Source organism: Danio aesculapii, chromosome 22 (assembly GCF_903798145.1).
Source record: "Danio aesculapii chromosome 22, fDanAes4.1, whole genome shotgun sequence".
Taxonomy (NCBI): domain Eukaryota; kingdom Metazoa; phylum Chordata; class Actinopteri; order Cypriniformes; family Danionidae; genus Danio; species Danio aesculapii.
This window is the reverse complement of record NC_079456.1, coordinates 28,866,602-28,878,058: the sequence shown is the minus strand read 5'-3', so window position 1 is coordinate 28,878,058 and position 11,457 is coordinate 28,866,602. Positions and strand designations below refer to the sequence as shown.

Sequence of the window (11,457 nt, the reverse complement as noted above, 5' to 3'; positions counted from 1 at the left end):
TTTACGACCACTTCAGAGGATATTGGGGCTCACGAGTCACTGGAATTGTTATTTTGGGGGTCCTAGGCTGAAAATTTTTGGAATCCCTGCTGTCTTCCTTCGAATATAGCAGGGTTATCGAGTTGTACTGCAAATGCTTTTGCATTTTTGACACTCTTAGCAAGACGGTGCATTCTTTACTATAGAAACAAAGATTTCCTGCAAGTTTTGACAACTGGTTGCGAGATGCAATGAGCTTCTGTTAGGCTCTGTCATTTTATGACTTTAGTTTTTACATGTTATGATTTTGTTTCTCTACTAGATGTCCTCATTTCTCCCCATGTGTTTGAGTTCAGTAATTACATGATTGTTTTCACGTGTCCTGTTATGTCATGTGTATTTAAGTTGTCTTGTTTCCCCTGTTTCTTTGCTTGGTTATTGTTGATACTAGCCCTTCGTTATCGTGAGTCTTGTCCTGCTTTCTTAAAGTCTGTTTTTGTTCTTTTGAGTTCTATGCGACTTAGCCTTTTTCTTTGTTTTCTGGATGCATTTCTCCTGCTCTAGTTTTTTCAGAGATATTTTGCCTGTTGGCCTTTTTGTTCCTCCGTTAACTAATTCTTATTTTATCTCTGCATTTTTTGTTCCAAATCTGGATTTTTGTTTTTTATCAGTAAATCTCTCAGTGCAAGTACCGTCTCGCTTCTGGGTGTTTAAGCACTCAGACTCTGACACTGGAGACCCGGGTTCAAACCCCATCCCTGACAGAATAACCAAGCCAAAGAACAAACATGAACCCAGAGTCACACAGTCTCCAGGATCTTCTTGCCACAGTAGCCCAGCAGGCTTCTACGGTCCAGCGACATGAGTAAGCCCTAGTGCAGCAAGAAACAGTCATGGCCAAGCATTCGCAGGTATTTTCTGACATAATGACTTCTATTTGTCAGCTTTTTGACAGGTTACCTTCCAGCCCTACTCTCCTGCCTCCTCTGTAGCCTCAGTACCCAATGCAGAGACTCGAGTAACCTCTCCACTGACGGAACCTCGCCTGCCACCACCTCAATGGTTCTCAGGTGATCCTAGTGTATGTGATGGGTTCCTAACCCAATGTGCTCTTACTTTTGAATTACAGCCATCTACCTTCCCCTCAGATCGGGCCAAGATTGCGTATTTAATCACCCTGCTGTCTGGTAAGGCTCTTTCATGGGCCACTGCAGTTTGGAAAGCTAAGGCCCCATTCTGTTCCAGTTTTACGGCTTTCGAAGAAGAGTTTAAGCGGGTTTTCGATCACCCCCACAGTGGCCGGCAAGCCTCTAAGAAACTCCTCACCCTTCAACAAGGTAGTGGTAGTGTGGCCGAATATGCCATCCATTTCCGAACTGTCGCAGCAGGGAGTGGCTGGAATAATGAGGCACTCATGGTTTTCTTTCAAAATGGGCTTTCAGAGGTAAAGACGACCTAGCTACCAGAGAATCTGCTCTGGACCTTGAGACTTTGATGGACCAAGCTATTCGCCTCAGTAATCGTCTGAGGGAAAGGAAGCTGAACTGTTCCTCAGCCCCCACACCATTTTTCACACCAACATTCCCTCAAACTTTACAAACTGCTCAAGAAGTTTTAGAACCCATGCAGTTGGGTAGAACTCGTCTCTCTCCTACTGAACGAGAGCACCGCATGAGAGAGCGATGTTGCCTATATTGTGGTCTGCCTGGTCACTTTCGGTCTACCTGCCCTCAGCTCTCGGGAAACGCTCGGCTCCGTAGAGGCAAGGAGGGACTGTAACGGGAGCTACAGTCACTACCGTACCTTCCAAATCTGGGTTATTTCTCCCCATCACACTCACGTGGGCAGACCAGAAATGCCAACTTCAGGCCTTTGTAGATTCCGGGGCTGCTGGAAATTTCATGGATCTCACCTTAGCTAGAAACTTCAAAATTCCTAACGATCCCCTTCCTGACCCACTATCTGTCACTGCTCTGGATGGTAGACGGTTAGGTCCAGGAGAAGTCACCCACCTCACCTCCCACCTTGGTCTCTCTGTTTGTCAGCACCAAGAGAAGATTTGCTTTCACTTGATACACTCACCAGAGTTTCCAGTTATCCCTGGGCACCTCTGGCTGCTTCAGCATAATCCTCAAATTGATTGGCCCACTAGCACGGTTTTAAGTTGGAGTCCCATGTGCCAAACCACCTGCCTGAGTCAGAAACCCCTCAAACCTTTTCTCGAGTCTCAAGAACCCCTAGATCTGTCTCTAGTCCCAGCTCCATACCACCACCTTAAGGCTGTCTTCAGCAAAAGGAGCGCTACCTCCCTGCCCCCCCCATTTTCACAAGCCTCCATTTTCACAAAGCTTGACTTGCGCAACGCCTACCATCTCGTGCGCATTAAACAAGGAGATGAGTGGAAGACTGCTTTTAACACGCCACTGGGCACTATGAATATCTGGTCATGCCCTTTGGTCTCACCAATGCCCCTGCTGTTTTCCAAGCTCTTATTAACGACGTCCTCCGAGATATGCTCAAGTTTGTGTTCATCTACTTGGATGACATTCTCATTTTTTCAAGTTCTCTCCAAGAGCATGTACAACATGTCAGTAAGGTTCTCAGATGCTTCATTGATAACCACTTGCACATAAAACCTGAAAAATGCTAATTTCATGTGTCACAAGTTAAGTTCCTGGGGTTTGTCGTCAAACCTGGACAAATTCAGATGGATCCACAAAAGGTCCAGGCAGTTAAAGATTGGCCTTCCCCTTCATCTGTAAAGGAGGTAAAGCGTTTTCTGAGTTTCGTCAATTTCTACCAGAAATTTATTATGAACTTTTAGTACTGTGGCGGCCCCATTATCTGCTCTCACCAAGGGTAACCCAGCAGGTTTTCTATGGGGGCCAGAGGCCGAACTGGCCTTCAACAACCTCAAGAGTCGCTTCACCTCGGCACCTATCCTTCTCCTTCCCAACCCAGAGAGATCCTTCACAGTAGAAGTGGATGCATCAGATGTAGGTGTTGGGGCAGTATTATCCCAGAGAGGAGATGACAACAAGCTACATCCATGTGCACTCCTCTGCCAACGCCTCACTCCCACTGAGAGGAACTATCACATGGGTGACAGAGAGTTACTAGCCGTCAAATTAGCCCTGGAGGAATGGAGACACTAGCTGGAGGGTGCCAAACACCCTTTCGAAGTGCTCACGGACCACAATAATCTTGAGTACATCCAACAGGCAAAGCGAATCAACCCCCGCCAGGCACGTTGGTCCCTGTTCTTCAACCGCTTCCATTTCACACTGACTTACCGACCAGGCTCTAAAAACCTGAAACCAGATGCTCTGTCCAGAGTTTACGTTAAATCTCCTCAGGAAGATGGCATTGCCACGATCATAACCAGGTGTAAGATCATTGCCCTATCCAGTGGGACATGGAGAGCATGGTAAAGAAGGCCCAAGACCAAGAACCTGATCCTGGAGGAGGACCAAATAATTGTCTGTTTGTCCCTAAAGCTGTAAGAGCTAAGATCCTTCAGTGGGGGCATTCTTCACAACTTACCTGTCATCCTGGGTCTTCTCGCACTCGAGTTCCTCCTGAGACGGTTTTGGTGGCCCACTATCAAAACTGATGTTGCTACTTTTGTTAAAGCTTGTCCTACCTGCAACCAGAGTAAGGTCCCCCACTGTTCACCCCAGGGACACCTACACCCACTTCCCATACTTCACACACCATGGTCACACATCTCGATGGACTTCATTACTGGACTACCCTTATCTGAGGGGAACACTACCATCTTAGTCATTGTAGACAGATTTTCCAAGGCAGCATGATTCATTCCCCTACCCAAACTACCCTCTGCTAAAGAAACTGCTGAACTCATCATAATTAAGTATGTATTCCGGGTCTTTGGTGTACCACAAGACATTGTATCAGATCGGGGACCCCAATTCTCTTCTTGATTCTGGCGAGCCTTCTGTCAATCCCTGGGTGCTACTGTGAGTCTATCTTTGGGGTTCCAACCTGAATCTAATGGCCAGACAGAGAGGCTCAATCAGGACCTGGAGACTACCTTAAGGTGCATGGCAGCTAACAACCCTACTTCTTGGTCTCGCTTTATCATGTGGGCGAATACGCTCACAACACGCTGCGTTTAACTGCAACAGGCATGTCTCCATTCGAGTGTCAGTTTGGATATTCTCCACCACTGTTCCCTGAGCAGGAGGTAGAAGTGGCAGCTCCCTCGGCTCTCCAGTTCATTAAACGTTGCCATCAGACCTGGAGGAAAGTCCGCCTCAAGCTGCTCAAAGTCTCCCAACAGTACCAACATCAGGCCAACCACAGACGCAGAGCAGCACCCATTCTGCGGCCTGGGCAAAGAGTCTGGCTCTCCACAATAAACATTCCCCTTCGGTTGGAGTCAAGGAAACTCTCCCAGAAGTACATTGGCCCCTTCAAGATTGCCAGGAAAGTCGACCCTGTTACCTACCGTCTATACCTACCCAAATCCTTAAAAATAAATCCCACTTTCCATGTCTCTCTGTTAAAACCTGTTTTTTCTTCTCCCTTTTCCGTGACAGATAGACCTCCTCCTCGTTACTTTGGGGGCCAGCCAGCCTACACAGTCTGCCGAATACTGGATGTCCGTCAAGTGCGTAGATCCCGGCAGTATCTTGTGGACTGGAAAGGCTATGGTCCCGAGGAGCGCTCCTGGGTTTGGGCCAGAGATGTTTTGGACCCCAATCTGATTCGAGTCTTTCACTCACTTAAGTTTAGGTCTCCCAACAAGAACGTCAGGAGCCGTTCCTAGAGGGGGGGGGGGGGGTGTCCTGTCAGGATCTGTCATTTTATGACTTTAGTTTTTACATGTTATGATTTTGTTTCTCCACTAGATGTCCTCATTTCTCTCCATGTGTTTGAGTTCAGTAATTACATGATTGTTTTCACATGTGTCCTGTTATGTCATGTGTATTTAAGTTGTCTTGTTTCCCCTGTTTCTTTGCTTCGTTATCGTGAGTTTTGTCCTGCTTTCTTAAAGTCTGTTTTTGTCAGAGTTCTATGCGACTTAGCCCTTTTCTTTGTTTTCTGGATGCATTTCTCCTGCTCTAGTTTTTTCAGATATATTTTGCCTGTTGGCCTTTTTTGTTCCTCCGTTAACTAATTCTTATTTTATCTCTGCATTTTTTGTTCCAAATCTGGATTTTTGTTTTTCATCAATAAATCTCTCACAGTCCAAGTACCGTCTCGCATCTGGGTTCATTATTGACCTGTGGCTGAGTGTTTAAGCACTCAGACTCTGACCCTGAAGACCCGGGTTCAAACCCTGTCCTTGACAGATTCATTCATTTGGAAAAATTTTGTTTACAATAAATGGCAATTCTGAAACATGGGACACATTGAGTCCTTCTACAGACTCAATCTAAGCCTCAGGGTTTTTCAATTGCAGATTGAATTTAATTAAGTATATTATATCAGTATTTCAGGATTACGTTTACAAATTTACTTTGTTGATGTGCATCTGTACTTTGTACATGGGTCATTTCTAAATGTAAATAATGTAAAAAAATGTTTTACTTAATTATTTTTGTGTGTAATTGTAATTTCATTTTGGGGGAAGCGATTTATATGGGAATTATTTGAGGAAATTATATGTTTATTTCTCTGTAAACCTATCTTGCTATTTCTGTAAACGTTTAATAAAAATATTTAATAAAAAAACGTTTAATAAAAAAATATAAAAAGTGTTAATTCTCTTAAATAATTTTAGAATAACATCAATAATATTTAATAGCATTTTAATTCATTCATTAATTTTCCTTTAGCTTAGTCCCTTTATTAATCAAGGGTCGCCACAGCGGAATAAACCACCAACTTATCCAGCATATGTTTTACACAGTGGATACCCTTCCATCTGCAACCCAGTTCTGGGAAACATACATACACACTCATTCACACACACATTCATACATTATGGCCAATTTAGTTTAGTTATTCAGTTTACCTATAGCACATGTCTTTGGACTGGGGAAAACCGGAGTACCCAGAGTAAACATCATGCAGACATGCAAACTTCACACAGAAATGACAACTGACCCATTCGAGACTTGAACTAGTGACCTTCTTGCTGTGAGGAGACAGTGCTAACCACTGAGAGACCATGTCGCCACTGGCATTTTAATGACAAATTTAATTTGTACCACTGTAGTTGAGGTCAAAAAATATTATTGACACTGTTATAAAATTCAAGACACAATTACTGTATAATAGCATCATGACGATCATGTTTATGACAGATTTATGACAGTTCTTTTGTCCTGATAATGTCATGATAAAGATAGGTTGTGATGTTTTTGTTTGTCAAGTTGTCATAACAAATACATATCAAACAAGGTCATCTCTGCATTTAAAATGACGTAACTGAGCTATTGAATCTTAATGATCGTCATGTGCATGCGTAAAAAACTCCTTCATATTCCCTACATGTGTCATCATGATTATAAAGGTTTCATGACAGTCTTATAAACACCCCCTTCAAATAAAGTGTTACCCAAATGTTTAATCTGCAGTGCTGTGACATATGAGATGAATACCTGTAATAAATGCTCCTTCTTCAGAGCACCATATACCATATACCAGAGCACCAACTCGAGAAAACATTCAACTGGTCTATTTTGAACAGTTGATTACTGATTGAACACCGAAACAACCCTTCACCTTGTGCATGTGTGTGTGTTCTTGCTGAGACAGTAGTGTGTTTGACTTCATTAAAGTGAAAAGGCAGATCCAGTGTTACAAATGTGGAACGCAGATGGCACATTCTCAAAGATTTGCAGTAGACAAATAGTCAGAGAAAGAGTCAAAGAAAGGCACAGGAATAGGGATAGTTCACCCAAAAATATTTACTCACTATTTAATCACCCTCAATTGGTTATAAACCTTTATGTGTTTCTATTTTTCTGTTGAACATAAAATAATATATTTTGAAGAAAGCTGAAGCCCCATAAACATTGACTTGGTCAATAGTCATAGTAGAACATGAGTGGAAGTCAGTGGTTACAGGTTTTCATTTTTCCTCAAAATATCTTCCATTGAGTTAAACTGAAAAATGAAACTCAAACAGGTTTGAAACAAGTGAAGGCGGAGTAAATAATGACAAAAATTTTATTTTAGTTTGAACTGTCCCTTTAAAGCAGAGATGCCCAAAATAGGGCCCACGGGCCAAAGTTGGCCCATGGTAACCTTTTCCCCACCATCCCGTCTGAGAAGAGACTTTAACAGAGATCATAATTTCTAATTTAACGTAACCTTTTTGGTTTGCTGAGCTACAAAAAAGCAAACTAAAATTAAATGTTAAATTACATGTTTGTAAATGAATTTGATTATTTAAAAAAAAAAAAATACTGTCACTCGACGGATAGAAGACAATGCAGAAGACATCGGCGAGCAAATCAAGACAAAAACAGGAGCAGCTTGGCTAGTTTAACCCCATTCTGTTATAAATGAGATTGTTTTTAACTGTAATAAGTTAATTATAAAATTAAAATATATAAACTGCACTAGGTAATATAAAGCAATTTTTTTTCTTGTAATTTTTATATATTAAATAAATTAGCAAATTAGCCATGGCAAATTTAACAGAATAGTTTGATATATTTACCTTTGGCCAACCACACTCAATCAAGTTTGGTTGTTGGCCCTTCATAAGAAAAGTTTTGGGCACCCCTGCTTTAAAGGATTAGTTCACTTCCAGAATGAAAATTCTCACAATTTACTCTCTCGGTCTTGTCATTCAATTTATTTATTTCATCTGTCAAAACGAAATTAGGATTTTTGAGGAAAAACAAGACCGTTTCTGCATATAGAGGACTTTTCTGGTGTTCAGTGGTTTGGACTGTAAACTGCAAAATGATTGATCATTTTAATAGAAATTTAAATTGCATACACATTTTAACCATAAAAGAATGAGCTCCAGAGCTAAGATTTTGTGGTTAAAAAATACATCCATTTGTATTTTGTTAAGAAAATGACATTGCTTCACCAAGAATGCCAAGATCTCACTGCAAGATCTTCAAAATCTCCAGATGGCTGTTGTTTTCTCACTGCGGGAGTATCTGGGGTAGCGTTCAGTTTCTGCTGTGTTCACACTGATGGATCCAACATAGGCTCATTCTGAAAACGTACACCTTTATACATTTCTGGAGAGCACAGAAAGAGCTTATGTAGCCAGTGGTAAGTATAGCTGCGTTTCGTCTTTAAAACAAATGCTATGGTGTGGTTTGACGCCGTTCTTTTTTTGCGTTACTTGTTGCAGATGACCGTATGGATGACTTTTCTGCTGTTAACAGTTTGCCCAGTGGCTCGCCGTGTACGACGATGGACTTGTGGAGCAGAGTTGACTGCGACGACAGGGTTTGATTCTGACGAAGAACGATTCCAGAAAGCAGGTAAAACAAAAACTAAAATAAACAAGTAAATAACAGGGTAAAACCTGGTTTATACTTCTGCGTCAAGTAATCAGCGTGACCCACGGTGCATGCAACGCACGTAGCTGTGCGTTCATACTTCTGCGTGCTGTTTCTGTTGTTCTGCAATAACACTTCCGAAACACTAGTTGGCAATGAGGTGTTTATGTTCCTCTGTGTTGAGTTTCCTCACTGGTGTTTTGTTTTTTCTGAACGCTTCCGTACAAGTGGTTCAAACTCGCTCATTTTAGGGCAGGAACCAGTGGTCGTGCAACAACTTTAACCATGAGGTAAACACAAAAAACTTTCCATCCGGAGGTCCTTCACGGGACTCCACACTTGTAAACAATCGCTCCAGTGGGCTCGCGCGGCTCTTGGTCCCGCCCACACTCGTCAGCGATACCAAGCCGACCAATCACAGAGCTTGTGCTACTCGTTGTTGCGAAGTGTAGTTACATTTTTTGAGAGGTGCGAGGGCTTTTCTTTTTCTGGATTGCTTTTTAAACAACTCTGTCTGGCTCACAAACGCATGAGAGAAATGATAAGAAAATAACTCAAGACCATGTGCCAGACTGGAAATAATACCCCGCAAAAAGTATTTTTAATCATTTGCAATTCAAATGCAGTGAAAGGGTAAAAAGAAAAGATATTTTGGAGGAGGAAATTGTAGCCCAGCAGACGTTTCTGGAGGCCCCGAATTACGTAGCCGGAGGTACGTATTGCTGCATTTAATTTTTTTTACAATGAACACTACAGGGCGGTGTGACGCCGTTCCTTTTCGCGCTTACAAGCTGACCGCTTACCTCCGTATGGACAGCATTCCGGCTGCAACCAGTTTGTCCTGTTAGCGTGCCATGTACGTCAGCGGACTTGAGACGTAGAGAGGAGTTGACCACGATGACAGGTTTGAGTTCAGTAAAGAACGGTTCCAGAAAGCAGGAAAGAAAAAAACAGAATCCAAAAAATAAAACAAACAAGTAAATAGCAGAGTGAGAATGTGGTAAAATCTAAAAATGTGGTACAAAAATCAGACTAGGGCTTTTCTTTTTTTGGATTGCTTTTGAAACGTGTTGGTTGGGTTTAGGGAAATGGGTGGGCGGGTCAATTGATAAAGGTGGTTGGGTTTAGGGAAGGGGGAGGGTGGGTCAGTCGATCGTTCGCTCAGTCAAAAAGTCTGTCAAAAAGTCAGTCGACAGCAGCCTCTGGTGGGTTTACGCGAGAACAGCAGGTGCGAATGGCACTAGCGAGGGAAATTTGAGATCTCAAAAAGCATACACAGCGGCCTCTAGTGGATTCGCGAAAACAAGAACTGCTGAAAACGTGCCGCCGGAACGTATTTACCTGTAGAGGTACGTTTTCAGAATGAGCCTGGGTTCGATGCAGGGAACAAGGATTGTGCAAAAAGAGAAAAAAGGGGTTCAGTAAATAGTTTTGGAATGTGCTGCTGTAGCGGCTGCTCAAGCGAATGTTTCCTCACGTCTGCAATTCTCTTAGATCACATCTATGAAAAATCACACCCATTTGCCTCAGATTTTAAACTTTTGGCTGCAGTTTCACGAAACCTGTCAGCGAATGAAAGTCAGATAAAATCTTGCAATGTGAACTCGACATAAGAAACTTATTCCTCATCTGAGATCATTAAGAGCCCTTTGAAGCTGCACTGAAACGCCAGTTTGTTCAAGTTCAAACCACTGAGCACCACTGAAGTGCACTGTATGAGGAAAAATCCTCTATGTTTTCCTCAAAAACATTTATTTCTATTTTGAAAGAGAAATGAACATATTGAATGACAAGCAGGTGAGGAAATTTAAAATCTCAAAACATGAACTGATCCTTTAAAAAATTGAAGATAGTGTCAGTTCCAGAGAAGTGCTTCCTGAATAGCGGCTATTTTATAACACAATACTGAACAGGATCGCTGGTTAAGCAGAACCACAAATGTTTATGCACAGCGTAGCGTTTACTCTTTCACGGGGCTGACGGTTATGTCTGCGAGGTCCATTTGTGGGTATTCAGAGCTCGAATCCTCTGTGGTGTCCATCATGTTAGAGTCCGAGCAGTCATTATGCTGCTTCTCTCTGTCCATCTGTGGGGTTCGGGATGGTTCTGATTCTGCAGATCCCACTGCTTCTTTAGCCTGTCGAATGCAGTTGAGCCACTGTTGTTTGTTGAAGGCGTCGCTGGCCTGGAAGCAGTGCATCTGCATTTGTCCTCCACAATGAAACATCACCCGGAAAAAGTTCTTGGCTAGATCAACAAAAACAAAGATCAGTGTTTAAGCATGCAGAGTTCTGAAAAGTATTCAAAACATTTTTATTATTAAGGCCATGTTAGGTTAGGTCACAGGTGTCAAACTCATCTCAGCTCTGCACAGTTTAGGTCTAAACCTAATTAAACACACCTGATCAAACTAATTGAGTGCTTTAGGCTTGTTTGATACCTACAGATAGGTGTGTTGAAGCAGGGCTGGAACTAAACTCTGCAGGGCTCCAAGAATTGAGGTTGACACCCCTGTGTTAGGTAAATATTTTGTTGAAGTACTGGTAAACAATAACTGACAATGGACAAATGAATATTTGGAAAATAATGTACATCCAAGATAGCGACAGGAAGCAGAGTGGCTATTACACTTTACTTTACATGTTATATTTTAATGCAACAGAACGTTGAGTTATTATACTTCCTTGGATCCCACACCTAAAGACATTGCCCGAATGCTGTATTTCAGACATTTGTCAGGTTTTTGTCACTCCTGTGTAACTTAGGGCATAATGAGAGGAGTTGTGGCATAATGGTTAGGGAGTTGGACTTGTAATAGAAAGGTTCAAGTCCCAGCAGGAACAGAAGATGGGGGTGTGAATGAACCACACTCTCTCCATCTTTGATACCCACCTGAGCAAAGCACAGAAGTCCTAATTGTTACCGGGCGTTTGAAGCAATAGCTGCCCTCTGCTCCTGGGTGTATGCTCACTATGTGTGTTTATGTGTGTGTGCTCTCACTCCCCATTCAAAATGTGCGTTTGCACTTGTTAAA

General features: G+C 42.4%; 1 protein-coding gene across 3 annotated transcripts in view; it reads right to left on the bottom strand.

Annotated features, from left to right (window-relative positions):
* Positions 1-5,832: 5,832 nt before the first annotated feature.
* The window catches only part of arhgef3 (Rho guanine nucleotide exchange factor (GEF) 3), a 175,578-nt gene continuing 169,953 nt past the window's right edge, over positions 5,833-11,457 (bottom strand). For all 3 annotated transcript variants that reach the window (XM_056447652.1, XM_056447654.1, XM_056447653.1), the window contains one exon: positions 5,833-10,670. In XM_056447652.1, the coding sequence (XP_056303627.1) occupies positions 10,384-10,670 (287 nt within the window). In that variant the 3' untranslated portion in view covers positions 5,833-10,383. The remainder of the gene's footprint in view (positions 10,671-11,457) is intronic.